Source organism: Molossus molossus, unplaced genomic scaffold (assembly GCF_014108415.1).
Source record: "Molossus molossus isolate mMolMol1 unplaced genomic scaffold, mMolMol1.p scaffold_m16_p_2, whole genome shotgun sequence".
NCBI lineage: Eukaryota > Metazoa > Chordata > Mammalia > Chiroptera > Molossidae > Molossus > Molossus molossus.
In genome coordinates, this window is record NW_023425355.1 from 114,571,801 (window position 1) to 114,593,998 (window position 22,198).

General features: G+C 42.5%; 2 protein-coding genes across 2 annotated transcripts in view; one reads left to right on the plus strand and one right to left on the minus strand.

Moving 5' to 3' along the window:
• Nucleotides 1-1,865: 1,865 nt before the first annotated feature.
• Nucleotides 1,866-2,525, plus strand: LOC118636664 (DNA damage-inducible transcript 4 protein-like). The gene has a single exon (XM_036271789.1). It carries the CDS (start codon nucleotides 1,866-1,868, stop codon nucleotides 2,523-2,525), a length of 660 nt encoding a protein of 219 aa, XP_036127682.1.
• A 2,366-nt stretch (nucleotides 2,526-4,891) lies between these two features.
• ATP6AP2 (ATPase H+ transporting accessory protein 2) overlaps nucleotides 4,892-22,198 on the minus strand; it is a 28,331-nt gene continuing 11,024 nt past the window's right edge. Inside the window, exons 4-9 of the mRNA XM_036271376.1 lie at nucleotides 15,800-15,895; nucleotides 15,508-15,645; nucleotides 13,827-13,880; nucleotides 12,763-12,912; nucleotides 11,354-11,473; nucleotides 4,892-5,928 (exon numbers count right to left, since the gene is read on the minus strand). Coding sequence (XP_036127269.1) covers nucleotides 5,734-5,928; nucleotides 11,354-11,473; nucleotides 12,763-12,912; nucleotides 13,827-13,880; nucleotides 15,508-15,645; nucleotides 15,800-15,895 — 753 coding nt within the window. The 3' untranslated portion in view covers nucleotides 4,892-5,733. The remainder of the gene's footprint in view (nucleotides 5,929-11,353; nucleotides 11,474-12,762; nucleotides 12,913-13,826; nucleotides 13,881-15,507; nucleotides 15,646-15,799; nucleotides 15,896-22,198) is intronic.

Consider the following 22,198-nt stretch of genomic DNA (forward strand, 5'->3'; position numbering starts at 1 on the left):
ATGCAGGAGGCGGCCAGTCGATGTTCTCTCTCATTGATGTTTCTATGTGTCTCTCCTTCTCCCTTCCTTTCTAAAATCAATAAAGGAAAAAAAATTTTTTTTAACCTGTTAACCAGGGAATTCCCTTTTTACTGTATGCAACGTTTGACGTATTTATACGTCCTGCTCGGTTAACAGGTTAAAGAATAAATTAATGGGAGAGAAGGGAAAGCTCTTTACAGAATCCCAGTTAATATAAAAGGAATAATGGATTGAGAAAAATCATTATTTGGCAAACACCACAGGAATCATCAATGAATGCTAAAATGAATGGGTGAAAGTAGGATGAAGAATGGAATATAAACATAGTCTTGAAGTGTCCAGGTAGCCCAGTCAGTGTTGCTCAGTGGCTGAGTATTAATCTGTGCCCCAGGTGGGGCGTGTGCAGGAGGGCAGGTCGGTGTTTCTCTCTCATCAGTGTTTCTCTCTCTCTCCCTCTCCCTTCCTCTCTCTGAAACCAATAAAAACTTGATAGGGGAGAAACCTGGCACATACCACCTTAACCAGGTACCATCACCAAAATGAGACATTGATATCATACGCCTCCTGATAAGGATGCGCTGAGAGGGACACGCCACTTCTGTGGTGGTCTTTCCAACGACTCAACCTGAATTTCTTCGTCGCAAACATCAAACAAACCCAAATTGAGGGGCATCCCATACAATAACTGGCCATTACTCTTCAAAAGTGAACTACCCCACCCCCGATACTGTTGTCTGTGTCTGTTTTTGTTTGTGTTGTTTGTTCATTTGTTGCTTTCAGTTTATTAGAATATTTTAAAAAGTGAGCTGTCCCCAAATAAGAGAGACTAAAGAGATATGACAACTAAATGCACTGTGTGTTCCTAAATTGGATCTTGATCCAGTAAAAGGTCATTAGTAGGCCTATTAACATAATTTAACCAGTTTGTTACTAGTGTTTGCAACCAAGAAGCTGGCTAGTGTTCCCATGGTACAATTTTGGGTCCAAGCAGAATTCCTTGAATTTAGTTCTGTTATTATAGTTTATATTAAGCATTCACAAACCTTAAAACATGTTATCCCACTGAGTGCGAACTTTTATAAACCTGGAGTATTACCACCCCATTTATATATATTAAGAACTTTGATTCTAAGAGATTAAGGGATTTGCCCAGAATTATTCAGCCAGTAAGTGGTGAAGTGGTGAACCGAACTCATCTGTATGACTTGTGCATTTTAATTACAGTGCTTCATACTAATGGATTCCCCAACTCTGTTTTTTCCAGTAAGCCACTGCATAGTCCTTCTTCCATGAGAAGGCTAGAAAGAAACTTGGCTTAAGCCTAAGGTTAGAAGGCGTGATGCCACTACGTGAATTATAGAATGGTCATTGACCCCAGTTCCTATGTTACTTTGGAAATTGTTGGTTTGATCGTCCATTAAAAATGGGGAGGTGGCCCTGGCCGGTTTGGCTCAGCGGTTAGAGCGCCGGCCTGCGGTCCGGAGAGACCCGGGTTCGGTTCCCGCTAAGGGCCGTACTTCAGTTGCAGTTTGTCCCCGGCCCTGGTTGGTCGTGTGGGTGGCAGCCACTCGATGTGTCCCTTCACGTCGATGTTTCTCTCTCTCTCGCTCCCACTCTATCTGTACAAAAAATGGAAAAATATCCTCGGGTGAGGATAAAAAAAAAAAAATGGGGAGGTGAGGGCGGGCAGAAGGGACATGTCTGGGCAGTGCTGGGGGGTGGCACCAGTTCACGCCCCCACTGAAGCGGTACTTGTCCCAGCAGTTCTCGCTGACTTCGCAAGCCGCACCTTCCGCGCTCCTGCACCGAGCTGATCCGCACACGTCCTGGTGCCAGGCCTCACCATGCCTAGCCTTTGGGATTGCTTCTCCTCTTCCTCCTCCTCGCCGGTGTCCTTGTCCCCAGCTCCCACCCCAGATCAGCCACTGCTCTCGGCCTGGGGGTTGGCGGCCCGAAAAGAGGTGCTCTGCTGCTGCTTGCGCCCGGAGAGCTCCGACTGCGAGTCTCTGGACGACAGTAACGGCGGCTTCAGGCTGGAGGAAGACCCGGAATACCTGGATGGGGCGCCCCTGCCCGACTTCGAGCTTCTCAGAGACCCCGAGGACAAGCACCTGTGTGCCAGCCTGATGCAGCTGCTGCAGGAGAACCTGGCCCAGGCCAGACTGGGCTCGTGGGGCCCCGTGCGCCTGCTGATGCCCGCCCGGCTGGTGAGCCAGCTGGGCGAACAACTACTGTGCCTGGCCTACAGCGAGCCGTGCGGCCTGCGGGGGGCGCTGCTGGATGTCCGCGTAGAGCAGGGCAACAGATGCCACAGCGTCGGCCAGCTGGCCCTCCACCCCAGCCTGGTGCCTACCTTCCAGCTGACCCTCGTGCTGCGCTTGGATTCATGCCTGTGGTCCAAGATCCAGGGACTGTTCAGCTCCCCCAACTCTCCCTTCAGCCAGTCCCTGACGCTGAGCACCAGCTTCCAACTCATCAAGAAGAAGCTGTACAGCTCCGAATAGCTGCGCATTGAGTGTTGAGGTTGGGCCTGGGGGGCTGACACTGCCCCCACGGCAGACAACTCAACTTTTTGGGTGGGCATCGGCAGGCAGGAGCTGAGCGACTGTTGTCCTTAGAAAACTGACAACAGCCACCTGAGAGGATGAAGGTGTGGGTGTGTGGGGGTCTTTCCTGGTACACTCACTGGGGTGTGTGCAGGTGGCTTCTCACTGAGAGGCACACACTGGCCCCTCAGTACTGTAGCACGAAACTAAGGTGTAGGGGCTAACCGGGCTTCTGGCAGGATGTTTATGTAGCATGTACCTTATTTTTATTGTCACTGACAGTTAAGACAACAGTGGTGTGACAGCCAGGAGAGCAGATGGGCTGCACTGGCCTCTGCCATGTTCTCCTGGTAGCCAGCCCTGGTGGGATGGTAGGGTAGCGAGGTGTTTTGTGTATCTCGTGGTCTGAAGAGGCCAAGGTGTTTGGTTCTGTTTTTGCATTTGTATTATTTTTTAAAAATCAGGGCTTCACTACTGACCTATTTTCTTATAGATGAATGAATTATAAAAGTATGAAGGTGTTGGGATCACTTGGGGTATCTTTGACACTAGCAAAAAAATATACACCTAGGAGCTGCATTTGACCCTTGGCCCGCCCTGTACAGAAGTTTTCTCTGTGAGGGTAGAGCTGCCTGGGGTGGGGGCTGGAACCCCTCCCCCTCCAGTACCATCTGGGTCTTCCATCTAGAGCTGTTCATATGAAGATTCTCACTGTTCATGAATACACTTGGCCTTTAAGTATTAAGACCTATGCAATAGTTTGTACTTTTATAATAAAAAGGTGTTTTTTAAAAAAGCTAAGTCTATGGCTTCGTTCCGTATTTGGTACCAATGAAAATGGATTGAGGATATCATTCCTTCACAAGAGACAGCACAAGAAAATAAAAATTGATTCTGTAATATTCCTAATAGAATTAGGCCATTAGCAGTGTAAAATCTCAGATGTTTTATAAACCCCGAATATTCTACCAATTAGATACAAAGTGATCGGGTTTTTCTTTCAGTGCTAGTGGAATAGTCAGCCGTGAGTCTGGCTTTCCTGCCTCACACACTGTGATTTATGTTCCTGAACAAATTAGACTTAATTTAAGAGCAAATCATCAGCAACAGGTATAATAATCTTGGCAGAACATTTATTTTAATTAATTGCTTTCTGTCTAACATAGATAGAAGGGTGCTGATGCCATTTACCCTATAAGGATTAGTGCTGTCATGTAATTAATTTTTTTTCTTCCCCTAGAACTTAAAGTCTCATCAGTTTTAAATTACAAAGGCATTGGTTTACTTCATATTTAATCATAACAATCTAACTTCTATGCACTGTTTATAGAAGAAACTCGTGAAAGAAAAATGAACTTGAATCACTGCAGCATTCTAGATTCCTGCTTCCCAAACATACGCCCTATTGGGTTCCCTGGGGGTCAGTGTTTTGGGGCTAGGCAGCTGAAAAACTCTCACCCCATAAACTTGGCAGTGGGTTACTTGAGTGATTTTAGAACAGTGTTGTTTTTCTTCCCTGTGGAATTGATGATCAGCTTCACTATTATTTATAGTTTAATGGGAAGCAAAAAGAAAACAAAAACTTTCTCCACTCTGTGGATGCTAAACACTGCAGTTGCCAAAGGTATCTTGCAGTAAGTTGTAGAAAACACAACTAAATAGACTCCCATCTTAAACCTGCCAATCCTCAGTGTTATTTAGAGCAATGATTAGACGATCTTGCCAAAGAAGAGGCAGAAACAGCTAGTACTAAACCCAGTACCCAGGGGCAGGGCAGTGTAACTCATACTAAAATAATTTAGCTACGTCATCATGAAATTTTAAATTCTAATATGTCTTTTAAAAATATTATAACCTCTAAACCTTTACTTTCAATAGTCCTTCATATTCTAACCAGTTAATTGCCTTTTGTCTTTTTACATGCTATAGGAAGCCCGGCAGGTGTGGCTCAGTGCTTGAGTGTTAACCCATGCACCAAGAGGTTGCTGGTTCGATTCCTGGTCAGGGCACATGCTCAGGTTGTGGGCCCGATCCCCAGTGGGGTGTATGCAGGAGGCAGCCAGTCAGTGTTCTCTCTCATCGATGTTTCTATCTCTCCCTCTCCCTTCCTCTCCCTTCCTCTCTCCTCTCTCTTTCAAAGCAATAAAGAAAAAAAAAAAGTGTCTATCTTCTATTTGGTACGACCTCAGGAGGCTGTGAGAATAAACAAATATAGAAAAAAAAGCATGAGACTGTGAATAAAAAGAGCCAATTCTGATTAAGTAAAATCCTGTTTAGTTAGGGTTTTGCAATATAAAATAGATTTAGTATTGAAATGACACACATTTAGAATCATTATTAACTTTATTTGTCACTCTTTATAGACATTGGTCCACTTCTACATAAAAAGTAGGGAGCATCTACTTACACTTAATCTTCTATAATGATGTTGTACCACAAACCATAGTAACTTACACAGAGGGAAAAGCTACTGAAATGAAGAGATTTTTATGTTCATGCCCCAAGATATCCCCCAAATATTTGTTTTTGTCTGCATAATTATGAGCACTTATAACTCCACAAAGCTAGTTTCTTCTCCGATCAATGTATCTTTAATATCCACACTAGACCATCCGGATCACCAAACTTTCAAAAGAGGTTAAAAAATTAGGTGCAGTTCCAGATCTAAGGGACTGTACACATACATGCATAGTTTAGGGCTGCTCTGAAGTTAAAAATCTTTTCTCTTGTTTCAGAGGTATTTACATCACATTAAGACATTTACAATACTTCATAGTATATAACCACCCAATATCATTTTCACCTATCCTGTATAAGGAAGCGTTCATAATCTAATAAATTCAGTGCATTTTGTCAACATAAATAACACAAACTATTCTAAATGTTTTACATTTATTTCAGTGCATTATTTTCAAATACTAAATGGAATGAAATTATAATTCATGGTTATATAATTGAGCATATTATGTAATCACACAAATCAATTCACATCAATACAATAATTCACTCTAAAACAACTTCACAGGCACACACAAAAGAGAGAACAAAATTTGCTTTTTAAAAAAAAAAGTAAAGTATACTGCCCACTTGAAACTATACTAAAAGATTTATTTTCACATAACAGCTAATTTCCGAACCCCTTTTCTAAGTTTGCCTTAAGGAAAGTTCAATCCATTCGGATCTTCTGGTTTGTCATCCTGTAAATGATGCTATCATATCCAGGGTCCATGTTCCAAATATTGTAAGAGGTGATAATCACAGCCAAGGCCAAGGCGATCATTATCCAAAGTACCATGTTGAAAACCACTGAATACTCAAAATTATACTTATATGCAAGATTATAGGGACTCTGTGGATTCTTCTACAATGAAGAAAAGAAAAGAAAAAAGTAAGAGGAAAGAATGTTAAGATAGGAAATTATCCCAGTGGAGTAGCTATGATTCATACATTTATTCGTAAATGGCATATAAGAGCTTGTATCAGGAGGAATCAAGAAGGGGAGCCTTTAAGAAGACAACACACTGTTGATTAAATATAAACTGGTTCAATTGCTTGAGAAAGTTTGGCATTACCCATCAAGTTGAAGGTGTGCAGTGAGCATATCCTATGATCCAGCAAGTTCATACCCAAGGGAAAACTATGTGGGTACTAAGAGACATAGACACGGATGTCCATTCACAGAATGGATAATTGTACACCCAAACAATGGAACACATAACTGTAAAATGACTGAACTACAGCTATGTTTATTGGCTTATGTGACTCTTAAAAACAATACTGAGCCCTGGCCGGTTTGGCTCAGTGGTTAGAGGGTCAGCCCATGGACCAAAGAGTTGCAGGTTCGATTCCAGTCAAGGGCACGTACCTCGGTTGCGGTTCGTCCCCAGCCCTGGTGGGGAAGGTAACCAGTCAATGTGGCTCTATCACATCGATGTTTCTCTCTGTCTCTCTCTCCCTCCCTCTCACTCTATCTGATAATAAGTAGAAAAAAAAACCCAAAAACAATATTGAGCAAAAAGAAAAAACACAGAAAAAATGCATGCAATATGATTCCATTGATATAAAATTCAAATAACAGGCATAACCAAGCAACACTGTTTAAGGATAAATTCGTTATACAGTCAAACTGTAAAGAAAAGCAAGGGAATGATTAACACAATATTCAGGACAGCAATGATCTCTCGCTGGGGAGGGTAGAAGGATATGGTAGAGGGAAACAACAGGGAGCTTCAGAGGAACAAGTATTCTCTTCAGCTACATAGTATTAAAAAATTTTTTTTTTTAATTTTTTTTCTTGATTTTAGAGAAAGGGAGAGGGAGAAAGAAACATCGATGAGAGAGAACATTGACTGGCCGCCTCCTGCACGCCCCCCACTGGGGATCGGGCCCACAACCTGGGCATGTGTCCTGACCGGGAATCGAACTGGCAACCACTTGGTGCAGGGGTCGATGCTCAACCACTGAGCCAAACCAGCCCGGCTCTTTTTATTTAAATTAACTAGTATTACATGTTATATACAGTCACATGCTGCTTAATGACTTTTTAGTCAATGACAGACCACATATACAACAGTGGTCCCATAAGATTGTAATGCTGCTGAAAAATTCCTATCACCTAGTGACCTCATAGCCATCTTTTTGTTTTGTTTTGTGGTACGTGCCCCTAGCGGAAACCGAACCCAGGACTCTCTGGTCCGCAGGCCGACGCTCAACCGCTGAGTCAAACTGGCCAGGGCCTCATAGCCATCGTAATTTTGGAGCACAAGACTTTACAATTGCCTACAGCAGCAATTTGCAACCGGTGTGCCCCAAGAATTTTTTTAAACATGCAATACCTATTTAGTCAGACGCACTGACTTCTTTTCCCTTAGACTGTCAAATAAAAAATGACAACAGCCAACACAACAATAGCTGTCCGGTGTGAATGAATAGAAATTATACCAATTTAATTTTGTCAGACTGGCAAAATATTTTTTAGTGTGCCGCAGAATTTTAGCAGTTAGTTTATGTGTGCCCTGAGATGAAAAGGGTTGAAACCGCTGTCCAGGTGTGTGGGCTAGGAGCAACAGGCTACACCACGTAGCCCAGGTGTGTGGCAGGCTATACCATCTAGGTTTATGTAAGGACCATCTACGATGTTCGCACAATGATGAAATCACCTAATGACACATTTCTTAGAACATACCCTTATCATTAAGTAGCACCTGACTGTATTTATGTATGCTCTGCTTAAAATTATTTTTTTAATTTTGAAAAGGAAAACAAATGATGGTTCATTCAACCACATCTCTGTCCTGAAGCGATGTCTACTGGGCCTTGGTGGGCGTGGGGTAGGATCAATTCCTGTCCTCTGCAAAGGCACTGAGAAATGTAACCCCTCTGGCAAAGGCAGTGCTTGGGAAACTTAGTTCATTCTTTTTTTTTTTATTTTTTTTATATGAATTTTTATTTATTTTTTTGTTACAGATATTTTAACTTTTTACCCTAGTTCATTCTTGCTAGAGAATTTTTTAAAAGGTACGAATAGCAGGAGCCGAGGCTAGAGGCAGGGAAGCTATGGAGATTCTGGCCTTCAGCCTGTGGGCAACAGGAAGCCACTGATCAAGTTTCAATCAGGAATTAACAAGATCAGATTTGTCTTCAAAAGAAAACTCTGACGACCATGCGTAGCAGGGATCTGGGAAGAGCGGCTGGGAAGCCGAGGTAGTGGGGTAGGTGAGGATGAAGAGGAGACTGGAACCCCACGGCCACAGCACCTCGCCTGCCGCAAAGAAGATCGTGATTGCGACCGGAGGAGAGGATGGCTGCACAGATGTGTGTTTACACTGCAGGGAGCTCTGAGTGGAGCAAACGTTAAAAGATTTCACCCTTGAAGACTTTTCCAAATGTACGTTCAGTAAATTTTAGTATATTTATAGAGTTGCAGTCATCACCACAATTTAATTTTAGAAGATTTCATCACCCTAAAAAGAAAGCTCAAGCTGAAGGCCTCTTCTGCTCTGTGAGGTTGGCGAGACAGTTGAGGGGCAGACACGGATAGAGGACAGTGACGCAAGGTGACAACAGGCAGTGAATCAGAGACTGGAGGTTCAGGCACAACGGACTCCAAGGGCTATTCGGTACCAACCTCCCATTTCGGAGTGTTCATTTCAGTCTATTAGGTTTACCAAAAAATAAATCTTAGATTTTAGATTACATATGTAAAATGTTAATTTACTACCTTGTAGGTCAAGACAATCCAATGACAAGACCTGAGTCTTACCCCTCAACCACATATACAATAATTTCAGAAACTACTTTCTAATAAACTCATCTTGTCCAATAAAGCATCTGATTCATAAATGCAATCTGACATCTCTGAGAAGATGGACTAACTCAGTTCTGCAAAACTGGTTTGTCAAACTCCCCAAACAAGGGTACTGTCTTCAAATTGCTGCATTCCTCTCTGAAGTCACTTCACATAAGCCACCAGGCCTAAAGTGGTCAATGTTCAAAGAATGTAGTATTTAAAAGTCTCCTGTTAAAATTCAAATCTGGCCCTGGCCGGTTTGGCTCAGAGGTTGGAGCGTCGGCCTGCGGTCCAGAGAGACCCGGGTTCGGTTCCCGCTAAGGGCATGTATCTCGGTTGCAGTTTGTCCCCGGGCCTGGTTGGGTCGTGCAGGTGGTGGCCACTCGATGTGTCCCTTTCACGTTGATGTTTCTCTCTCTCTCTCTCCCCCTCTCTCCCTCCTACTCTATCTGAACAAAAAATGAAAAAAATTCAAATCTGGTCCGGCCGGTGTGGCTCAGTGGTTGAGCATGGACCCATGCTCCCAGGAGGACACCGGTTCGATTCCTGGAGCACATGCCCAGGTTACAGGTTCGATCCCTAGTGGGGGGCATGCAGGAGGCAGCTGATGGATGTTTCTCTTTCTATGTTTCTTTCTCTCTCTCTAAAAATCAATGAAAACATTTTTTAGAAATTCAAACCTGTTTCTTAAAAAAGCACCTTGAAAAGAAAAGCATCTTGTTCTTTTTCTGTGTTTATTCCTCTTATTTCTTTAATCAGTTTAAACGTTTATTTTATGGCCTATACCCATATTCTATTAAGTGAAATTCCTGGGGGTCTGATTCTGCCATTTGACACTTTAGCTACCACCCACTCATGGAAGATTGGCCCCTCCATTTGGGAAGAATAACTGTTGGGGTCCCCCTCTCCATCATGACTAAGGTGGAGGGTGTGCCCTGCCAGAGAGGTCTTACATTACTTCTGCTGAGCACCACAGGTCTGACTGGCCTGGGGCCAGGGTAAAGGGCGTGTGTTAATCTCCTGGCCTGGGGCTGTCCTGGACTTGCCGGTAATATAAAATTGAGCCCCAAACCCACGCAAAGGTGGTCCTGCGGTTAAGAATTCCCTAGGAGACATTCCCACACCCAGTGCCTACGGTAACTGCACAGAGCCCAAGCTGCCTCTCTGTCTCCCTTTGCTGGAGGGCACAGTCCCTTCGGGGTCCCAGCTTTATATGGAAGTGTCAGTTCCACACCCCCCTTCCCCTCATCCCATGTTCGGGGACCAAAGACCTGATTTCCAGTCCCTTGGTAATCCAACTAGAAATGTCCTCCCTGCTTACTACACAGCTTTCAAGTTCCTCTTTTTCATTTTCTCAAGAATTTCCCTTACTTTCTTGAGAGAGAAACTATGTACTCAAAAAGGTGTTTGTTTATTTATTTAAAAAAATTTTTTAATTGATTTTTAGAGAGAGAGGAAGGAGAGGGAGAGAGAGTGAAAGAAACATCGATGAGAGAGAACATTGATTGGCCGCCTCCTGCATGCTCCTCAGTGGGGATCGGGCCCACAACCTGGGCATGTGCCCTGACCAGGAATCGAACTGGCGACCGACCTCTTGGTGCATGGGTCAATGCTCAACCACTGAGCCACACGGGCCGGGCCTGGGCATAATTTTTTTTTATCCAGCATTTCTGGATGCCCTGTAGTAGGAAAAATTTTCAGGTCGTCTAGCCTGACATAGTCCTTCCACTCCAATTGAAAGTGAAACGATCTCAAACCAGTCCTGTCTAGATTATCCCGAACAGGCGTTACCTTTGACCGTCTTACTCTAGTTCCCACACTGCGACCAGTGAAACTGAGCAGCATGGGGGCTGCAAATGGGTCCAAAGGGGAGTGTTTATAAATGACTGGGAATCTGCTCCAAGAGATGAGGCCAACTGTAAATAATGTTCTTAGCCTCCCGATGTTTTAGGGTATCCACACATGCTCTTATATATGTGCATGCGCACACACATGCACACGTGTTGAACTATGGTCAGCACCCTTGCTTATGACTCTAAATGCTTAAAATCAAAGCAAGATCCAGGCCAAAAAAATCACAGAGGTAAATCAAATGATAAAGGGTGGACACAGTGGATTTTGGACAATGAGGGGCTAAGCCACAGAGACAATGGACCTACCTCCTGGAAAAGCAGCGTCCCTAGGCTGAGAGTTGCCACACCGCTCCCTCACATTAACTTGTGATGTCTCCTTGGAATACCGATATTTGAATTATCTTACCAGCTTTGGCAGATTTACTTTTATCCCTAACTCAAACTCTTGCATTATCTGATTACACCCCAAAGAACTGAGCATCACTGGCAAAACAAACATACCTCTGTGAAGAAGAAGCCTGTTTTGAGATTGGTTTTCAGATTTACTGACTACTCATTCATGCTGCCATAGGTGACATGAGATGGAGTGGGTTTTTTCAAAGGTAATTTCACAGTTTTAAAGAAGGATCTAAAAATGTACTCACCTCTTGTTTTGCCTCAAGGATGGTCCTTGTCTTCCTCACAAGGGATGTGTCGAATGATCGGACAGTCACTAACTCTACCACGGCATTCCCACCATAAAGATCGTACATGTCATCTGCAAACTGAGGCGTTATTGACATTACGATCAATCTTAAATACATATTTATTTAAATTATCTGTAAAGGTTCTGTGCACCTACAAGAACAACATACACCTACCTACTGGCTCATGAAATAGTCTTAGAATAGGTAAGCCTGAAAGGTTTTTTGTTTTAAGTAGTTTTTATTTCTTTATTGATTTTTTTAGAGAGAGGGAGGGAAATTCAACATCAATGAGAGAGAACATCGATTGGCCACCTCCTGCATGCCCCCCACTGGGGATCTGGCCCACAACCTGGGCATGTGCCCCGACTGGGAATCGAACTGGCGACCTCTTGGTACATGGGTCCTTGCTCAACCACTGAGCCACCCTGGCCAGGCTAAAGGTTTTGATTATATTAAAATATTCAGAAAACTATTAAGCTTCAACATACATTCAAATGTTCAAAATAGCCCGGCCAGGGTGGCTTAGTGGTTGAGCACTGACCCATGCACCAAGAGGTTGCCAGTTCGATTCCCCGTCAGGACACACACCCAGGTTGTGGACCCGATCCCCAGTGGGGGGACACGCAGGAGGCGGCCAATCGATGTTTCCATCTCTTTCTCCCTCTCCCTTCCTCTCTCTCCAAATAATAAAGAAAAAAAAAATTTTTTTTCCCAAAAATGTTCAAAATAACTTTAAGAAGGGCCGGGATTTGTTGGCATATAAATTGGGAGGAGGGAAGTAGGAAAGGGAAATGAAAGAATCTTCCTAAATAGTCTCTGGTTAATCACAAACATCTACAAAGATTTAATTGTGAAACGTCGTTAAAGAGTTATAGGCAAGTAACTTCAAGGGCAAGAGATAATTAGCATTTATGACCTATCTACTAAATGTCTGGTACTACGCTCGGTGCGCCACTTCGATTCTTTCATAGTGTTTAATGGGTCGAGTTTCAGTGCGGGAAGATGAAAGTTCTAGCGATGGACAGTGGTGGTGGTTATGCAACAATGTGAACGTACTAATGCCATAGAACTAGGCTTTAACATGGTTAAAATGGTTTTCCTGGGATGTATACTTTAGCATGAAGAAAAGAAAAAAGGACTGTGCTGGAGTTATCCATCATTTCCTATGCTGCCTCCGCCAGCATTCGAGATGTCCCAACATACATACTTATTTGACCTACTCCATCCTTGGTCACTAAAATTAGAGGTCCTCCAAAGAATCTAAGACTTCAATCAACATTAAGTATTTCACTAAGCAGACTTTTACATGAAGAGGCTAAAAGTGAAATGGTCATACTTTAACCTCCCATACCCCACTGATAATTTACCTTTTGTAGAGCATCAACAAGGATCTTAGAAGCATCTCTGAATTGTTCAGAATCTTCTCCATAATGTTTCCCAATTTCATCCAAACCTGCCAGCTCCAGTGAATATAAATCAGGAGAATGATCCTTGGCTAGATGCTTATGTCGGGACAACTGAGGAGAATAAACAAACAAAAGGCAGTGGATCAAGTCATGGCAAACACAGCCAGTTTAAATTTTATGCCTAACTAAACTAGGCTGAACAGAAGCGTACCAGTGTGCCACAATGTACACAGTCTAAAATGGTGGCAAATGGAGGTGGTTTAAGTGGGAGTTTCTGATAAAACAAATCCAACATAAATCTCATTTTTAAGAGCAGTTATGGGACTACCTGAATATTTAATAAAAGGTCTTTTTAAAATTCTTTGGTTTAAAAACTTTAGATATGAAAGAACAAATGGATGGACCTGTCTGGTCACAGGAGGACATGAGCCATCAATGCTCAGAGAGCAGACACCTCCCACATGCCCTCCTGGACCACGGCGCCGGCCCCCAGCACTGTGTTTCCTGACTCCCAGAACCAACCCTGCTGAAAAAGTTTGGGCAACAACTTCAGTGGACAGCAAACAGGTAAGTTTTTCTATTTCAATCAAAGGAGGATTTTTTTAAAAACTCACCAAAAATATCCTTTAAGCAGATTTATTCCCTTCCTGACTTGGTCAACAGCACTGTTAGTCGAAACTGTTATTTCTATTTTAGATACAGGATTGAGGTCTTAATGTCTAACAAGAAATCAATAGCCAAGTCAAGCCTGCAGCTAGGGTGGCTCACCCAAGTCCTGTATTTTTGGAGGATATACTTACTGTCTCCTAAGAGTAGAAATCCAAAATAATTTGACTAACACGAGATGAGTTCAAAATTCCCACCACCACCACCACGAATTCCTCAACTTTCATGACATCATAAATAAATCCAGGGCATACTTGATCGAACTTTTCTTTTGGTTCCACTATCGTTCAAAGATTCTCTAGAAATGTCTTCTGGAACCAAAATAAATGGAACTGAATAATCCAGAGCAGCCTACTTACCAAACTTGAAATATCATGTAGAACTTGCAGTTCGGAAAGAAAGAGCAGATCGACCTACAGAGAGCCACAAGAAATGAGCATTACTTTAAGTACACATTAGAGATCTGTACTTGCCATTTATCAAATAAGGCACGGGATATTCCAAATGTTAAGCACATAAGTGAATGTATGCAATAGTTGTCTTCCATTTGGTAGGTTTATTTACATTGAAAATGCATATAAAATATTATTTCCTAAGAGAAAGGTGATGGTCAATCCCCAGCCTAGTGAACACCACTCAAAAGCCATATTTCTTTCTTTAAAAAAAAAAAAAAGATATTTTATAGACTTTTTTTAGAGGGAGAAGAAGGGAGAGTGAGACAGAGAGATAAACAATGATGTGAGAGAAAAACATTAATCAGCTGCCTCCTGCACGCACCGACCGAGGAACTGAACTGGTGACCTTTCGGGGCATGGGACAACGCTCAACCAGCTGAGCCAAACCGGCCAGGGCTCAAGAGCCGTATTTTTTTTTTTTTACCCTCACCCGAGGACATTTTTTGTTCAGGTAGAGTGGGAGGGAGAGAGAGGAAGAGAGAGAGAGAAAGAGAGAAACATCGAAGTGAAAGGGACACATTGAGTGGCTGCCACCCGCACGACCGACCAGGGCCGGGGACAAACTGCAACCGAGGTACATGCCCTTAGCGGGAACCGAACCCGGGTCTCTCGGGACCGCAGGCCGACGCTCTAACCGCTGAGCCAAACCGGCCAGGGCAAGAGCCGTATTTTTTTTTTTTTTTTTTTATCTTCACCCGAGGACATTTTTTGATATTTTGTTCAGATAGAGGGAGAGGGGGGAGAGGGAGAGAGAGAGAGAGAAACATCGACGTGAAAGGGACACATCGAGTGGCTGCCACCCACACAACCAACCAGGGCCGGGGACAAACTGCAACCGAGGTACGTGCCCTTAGCGGGAACCGAACCCGGGTCTCTCGGGACCGCAGGCCAACGCTCCAACCGCTGAGCCAAACCAGCCAGGGCGCAAGAGCCGTATTTTTGACACAGCTATGATAAAGCATCTAAACGCTGCAGTTTTCCCTCAGGGCATCAGAATATTCCGGCATAGGGCGGTGAGGTCCTGCCAGCGGCCCAGTTTGCTCACATCCCTGGAACATGTTCTACGTTGGAGAATAAAAGACGGTGGTCCTGGTCAAGCATAGTAGGTAGAGTGGCGAGTGCCACAAAGCTGGCCTGCCATGTGGTTAAGAAGGTGCATGTGCAGGTGGTGAAACTGACAGGAGTCAGAAGTAAGGGTGGCTCTCTCCGCTGCACTGTCAAGAATGAACAAGAAAAATGAGGTAACACATCAGAAGTGGCAGTGAATGATGGCGCCCACATCGCCAGAGCGACACAGCTCCATCAGCCACCAAGCGAATTCTGTGATTTCTGGTTTGTCCAGATTAATTGGTGGCAACCCTCATGCTAGCACGTAATACTATTTACGACGACAGCTCAACTCACAAAAGGAGTTTATTCATGAGATTCAGAAGAAAATTAGACTAAAGCAAAGAAGAATCTACTCCAGCCATAAATTTGCAAAACTTTTCATTTTCTAAAATGTCAAGTTTGCTCTAAAGTCAGGAGCACAAGAAATGGGAAACCAGTAATGATATTAATTTATTCCTTTGGGAACTGTACTTACTTCATTGTTCCTACTCAGAGAATTGAGGGGAAGTGAATTCAGAACAGAGTTCTCTTGAAACAGGCGATTGCGGAGCTGTCGTAATGTTACTGAAAGATCTTCAAAAACTGAGTTCGCCTTCCCCACCATGTACACTCTCTGCAAGAAGAACCCAAACTTTTAAGTTATGTTCTACAGATGAGTTCCAATATAAAGAGGTCTGGCAGCATTGTTCATAAAACCGATTTTAGTTTTTCCATTAAATAATGAAAGCTAATTGTTTAAAGCATCTTAAATAAAAACTATCACTTACTTCCTCGCTGGGAGCCAACTGCAAAACCACAGGAGTTTCTTCAGAAAATAAGGAGTGAATGGAATTTGCAACACTGTCAAGATTAAAAGGAACTGCCTGAAATGTAAGAGTAAGACCTTAATTATTATCTCAACCAAAGTGGGGGGAAAATATCATTCAGATGATATTAAAAAGGAGCCTCAAAAAAAAAAAAAAAAAGAAGCACCAGCATTTTCTATGGAAATTGAAAAGACCCAAATCACACCCAAACACCAAGAGCCCTTTCGAGGACAGGGCACTGAAGATCAAACAGCCTTCTACTGGCCCAGTGAGTCTGTCTCCCAATAGGACACAACTTGCAAACACGAAGGCTGCAACGCTCTCTTGTATAAACCATCACTTTCTGGTGATCATTTGGGTATTTTAATGTTTTTATTGATTTGTTTAGAGAGAGAGAGAAACGTCGATGTGAGATGGAAACATCCATCAGCTGCCTCCTGCACGCCCCCTACTGAGGATCGAGCCAGCAACCCAGGCACGTGCCCTGACTGGGACTCGAGCCGGGACCTCAGTCCATGGGACCATGCTCAATCCACTGAGCCAACCGGCTGGTCATTTGTGTATTTTAGACAGCAATACAGTTGGTTTCAATATTAATTAAACATGCCACAAAGAATGTGCATTCTACAACAAAGTATTAACTTTCATTTAAGAGGTCAGAATAGTCCGGCCAGTGTGGCTCAGTGGTTGAGTATTGACCCATGCACCAAGAGGTCGCTGGTTCAATTCCTGGTGAGGGCACGTGCCCAGGTTGTGGGCCCGATCCCCAGTGGGGGCCGATCCCCAGTGGGGGCCATGCAGGAGGCAGCCAATCGATGTTCTCTCTTATTGATGTTTCTTTTTTTTTTTTTTTTTTTTATCCTCACCCGAGGACATTTTTCCATTTTTTGTTCAGGTAGAGTGAGAGAGAGAGAGAGAGGAACAGAGAGAGAGAAACATCGATGTGAAGGGACACATCGAGTGGCTGCCACCCGCACAACTGACCAGGGCCGGGGACAAACTGCAACTGAGGTACGTGCCCTTAGCGGGAACCGAACCCGGGTCTCTCAGGACCGCAGGCCAACACTCTAACCGCTGAACCAAACTGGCCAGGGCGCTTATTGATGTTTCTATCTCTTTCTCCCTCTTCCTTTCTCTCTCTCTAAAATCAATAAAGGAAAAAAAATTTTTTTTAAAGAGGTGAATACATGTGAAACCCATATGACCTTATTAACCAATGTCACCCAAATAAATTAAAAACATAAAAAAAGAATTCAGAAGAATCTGAAATGAAAGAGAAATTTTAAAAAATAATTGAAATAGACCTCATTTTTCATTTCAAAATTTTAAAAATTACTAAGATTTAGGGTTTGTCTTAAGATACACTGAAGACTCTTACACAAAGCATAAAGTATGTCACAGAATTTCACAGGTCCTTTATCTTAGGACCACATGATATTAAATTGAAATAACCAATTGCGGTAAAATCTACTTTTTTTTAATCCTCACCCAAGGTCATTTTTGCATTTATTTTCAGATAGAGCAGGAGGGAGAGGGAGGAAGAGAGAGAGAGAAACATTGATGTGAGACACATCGAGTGGTTGCCACCCACAGGACCCCAACTGGGGCCAGGGACAAACTGCAACCGAGGTACATGCTCTTAGTGGGAACTGAACCGGGAACTCTCTAGTCCGTAGGCCAACGCTCTAACCGCTGAGCCAAACTGGCCAGGGCAAAATCTACTTTTTTTTCCTTGAATTTTTTTTTATTAAAGTGTAATATACATATAATAAGTGCACAAATCTTGCGGCAACAGTTAAAGGAATGTTTAAAATGCATACACTCATATAACCCAACCAGATCAAGACAGAACATGATAGCACCCTAAAAGCCTCACTACCCACTCCCTCCACCTCCCAAGAAGAACCAAAATTCTGACTTCTATCCCCATAGATCTGTTTTTGTCTCACATTATTTTAAACAATAAATTGTAATTTTCCCCCTCAAAATAATCATTTTGTTCTCAATATTGTGGTATTAAGACAAGCAGTATAGTAGTAGTGGTTTTGTTTTAATAGAGATTTCTTACAGTGAATTTTTTTTTTTTTTTTTTTTAGTAATTCTCTTTACTATTAAAAGGTTCATGTTTATAAGCAGCAAATGAATGCTAAAATGGTACAGGCAGAAATTAATGTGATTACAGAAATCTTACCGATCAAATCCCACCATTAAAATTAAGTTTCTCCATTTCATGATACTATGAAACAAAATCATTTCTCTTCTTACTCAAGATGCATATTAAACTCTTTCCAAAATTCTCTTAAAATGAGTTAATGAGCAGTTGAAGAAGAAAGTCCAAACTTGCAAAAGCATACTGTCACCAGCTCCCTGAGTTAGGAGCGCTCCTTTTGCAATCACCCAGTTCACGTCCTCAGACTTTGGAGGGAATATTAGAACATGTAACAAGTCCTCCAGCCTCATTTCGCCTAGTGAAATGGCACTCGTGGAAGGAGAGTTGAAAATTAAAGGTAACATGTCCCTAGCAATCAAACTGGAGAAGCTACCGAGTCAGATGACTGCCAAACTGTGAAGGAAAAGAAATTATTTGGACCGCTAAGCTCAAAAAGGAAAAGGCTCGGCTGCTTAAAATACAGTGTTTATTTTCTTCCACTGTATTATAAGGATATGCATTGTTTGTCCTGGAGAAAATGGAATTTCTTATCTGTATGAATTGAAATTCTAGTGAAAACAGCTAGCTAATCAAATAGAAGCTTCATTAAGTGAAATTCTAAGACATTCTTTTTTTTTTTTAATATGTTTTGGTTTTTGCCTTCTGAGCTTTATATCTCATTTACCAGCTATTGCCAGGAAAAGTATTGGGAGCAGTCAATCAGGGTCAAAGACTAATAGGAGCTCATTTCTACTCATGTAAAATGATGCTAGTCTGTTTTAAAATGTTTAGTTTTGGATTGTATGCTAATGAAAATCTTAATAGCATTTTGAATTTTCATACACTTATTTTTTTTATTTTTATTTTTAATCCTTATCCGAGGACATTTTTCCATTTTTTGTACAGCTAGAGTGGGAGGGAGAGAGAGAGAGAGAGAAACATTCATGTAAAAGGGACACATCGAGTGGCTGCCACCCGCACGACCAACCAGGGCCGGGGACAAACTGCAACCGAGGTACGCGCCCTTAGCGGGAACCGAACCCGGGTCTCTCAGGACCGCAGGCCGACGCTCTAACCGCTGAGCCAAACCGGCCAGGGCTGATATTCTGGTTTCTTTAGTTCATTTATTTCAACTCTTTTAATTGTCTAACATGCACACGTAAGGCTATAAATTTTCCTTTTCTTACCACTTTAGTTGCAAGCCACAATTTTGAAATATATGGTACATTCACTGACACTAAATTCCAAATAATTTTAAATTCCAAATAACTTTAAAACTTTCACTGTGATTATCTCCTCAATCCATGAATTATTTAGGAGTGCATCTATTCCAACTTTCTTGACTTTTAAAAAATTTCAAGCATTATGTATACAAATCATTTAAGGAAACAGATAACTCTATAAGATGTTTTATGATAAATAAGTTTGCCCTTCCCCTCATTTCCCATTCCTCTGAGGCCCTCACCTTCAAATCATTTGTTTCCTTTCCTTTTAGCACCATCTCTAAATAATATGGTTATATTACTATGTTTTGATTTTTCAGTTTTAGGCACGATTGACGTATTACCCATTATAGAAAATGAAAATATAGCCTTGGCCAACTGGTTTGGCTCAGCGGTTAGAACACTGTCCCATGGACCGAGGGGTCAAGGGTTTGATTCCTGGTCAAGGGCATGTGCCTGGGTTGCAGGTTCGATCACCACCCTGGTCAAGGTGATGTGGGAGGCAACCAATCAATGTGTCTCTCTCACACTGATGTTTCTCTCTCTCTCTCTTTCTCTCCCTCTCCCTTCCACTCTATCTAAAAAGAATCAATGGAGAAATATACTTTGGTGAGGATTAACCAAAAAAGAAAATAAGAATTTAGCTCTCCTACCTCACCAACCACAGTGGCATGCCCTGCCCCATACATACACTCTATTTCTCCACCCTCCCAATAGTTCTATCATAATTTCATTGGATCAATATTTCATTATCATTACTAGCCTTATACTATACAAATTACTGCTTTTCTTTCTTGTTCTTCTGGTCCCTAATGGCAACAGATAAGAAATCTGCTATCATTCTATTCTCATTCCTTTGTAATGACAATGCCTTTTCTCTGAAGCTTTTAAGATTTTCAGTGTTCTTTTGTTTTTTTGTTTGTTTGTTTTTGTTTTTATCCTCACCCGAGGACATTCTTTGATATTTTGTTCAGATAGAGTGGGAGGGAGAGAGAGAGAGAGAAACATCAACATGAAAGGGACACATCGAGTGGTTGCCACCCACACGACCAACCAGGGCCAGGGATAAACTGCAACCGAGGTACATGCCCTTAGCGGGAACCGAACCCGGGTCGCTCCAGACCACAGGCAGATGCTCTAACCACTGAGCAAAACCGGCCAGGGCGATTTTCAGTGTTCTTGATGGTTCTTCTATTTCATTATGTCTAGGTGTGGATTTGGCTTTAGCCTATTGGGTGTTCAGTGTGCCCTAAACCTGAAAAAAAATCACATCTTTTTTTGTTTGTTTTTACCATTTCCAAATACATTCTTTTTTTTTTATCCTCATTTGAGGACATTTTTTTTTTGCATTTATTTTCAGATAGAGCAGAACGAGGAGAGGGGGGAAGAGAGAGAAACATTGACATGAGAGAGACATATCGAGTGGCTGCCACCCACGCGACTTCAACCAGGGCCGGGGACAAACTGCAACCGAGGTACGTGCCCTTAGCGGGAACCGAACCCGGGTCTCTCTGGACCGCAGGCCGACGCTCTAACCGCTGAGCCAAACCGGCCAGGGCTATACATTCTTAAGGTATCATTTTGTTATTATTTTTAGATTTAACTGCATTGTGGTCAGAGAGGGTGGTTTATATGATACTGATTCTGTATTATTTGTTTGTTTATTTATTTATTTATTTATTTATTTTTATTTTTATCCTCACCCGAGGACATTTTTCCATTTTCTACTCAGAGCGGGAAAGAGAGAGAGGAAGAGAGAGAAACATCGATGTGAAAGGGACACATCGAGCGGCTGCCACCCGCACAACCCAACCAGGGCTGGGGACAAACTGCAGCCAAGGTACATGCCCTTAGCGGGAACCGAACCCGGGTCTCTGTGGACCGCAGGCTGACGCTCTAACGGCTGAGCCAAACCGGCCAGGGCAATACATTCTTAAGGTATCATTTTGTTATTATTTTTAGATTTAACTGCATTGTGGTCAGAGAGGGTGGTTTATGAGATACTGATTCTGTATTATTTGTTGAATTATGCCTTGAGACCTAGTACATGGTTGTTTTTGTAAGCATGTCATGCTTGGAATTGATCTATACCAGACCACAGGAAAGTCTGAAAGAAATTTCCAAAACAACAGCATCATACAGACCACAGTCTTATAATGTAATGAAATTAGAAACTGAAAAACTGAAAATGATTTTAAAAGCACCCACACATTGCCCTGGCTGGTTTGGCTCAGCGGTTAGAGCTTCGGCCTGCAGACCAGGCAGTCCCGGGTTCGGTTCCCACTAAGGGCACGTACCTCAGTTGCAGTTTGTCCCCGGTTGGGGTCGTGCGGGTGGCAACAATCGACGTGTTTCTCATATCGATGTTTCTCTCTCTCTCCCTCCTTTTCTCCCTCCCACTCTATCTGAAGATGAATACAAAAATACATCCTTGGGTAAGGATGAAAAAAAAATTACTCACATATTAAACACCTCTAAAAATTCATAGGTTAAAGAAATCACAATATAAATTATGAAATATTTAGGAGTGAATATCAATGAAAGCACCACATATCAAAATGTCATAGTTGCCTCATAGTTTCTGTCCCTGCCTTTAACTCTCACAATGTTAATGTGCGTATTTTCAAATCTCTTTGAGACTAGTCTATTGGGGATGAATTACTGGTTGCACGTGCTGGCTCCCACATGGCATTTTGTCCTCCAAGTGCTTTGTAAATTGGACTCATTTTGTTTTAAAAAATTTTTTTCCTTTGTTGATTTTAGAGAGACAGGAAGGGAGAGGGAGAGAGAGATAGAAACACTGATGAGAGAAAATATCAATTGGCTGCCTCCTGCATGACCCCCACTGGGGATCAGGCCCACAACCTGGGCATGTGTCCTGACCGGGAATCGAACCAGCAACCTCTTGGTGTGTGGGTCAATGCTCAATCACTGAGCCACATAGAATAGACAATATATATTTTTTTGGTCCGAAGGAGCCCTGGGCTG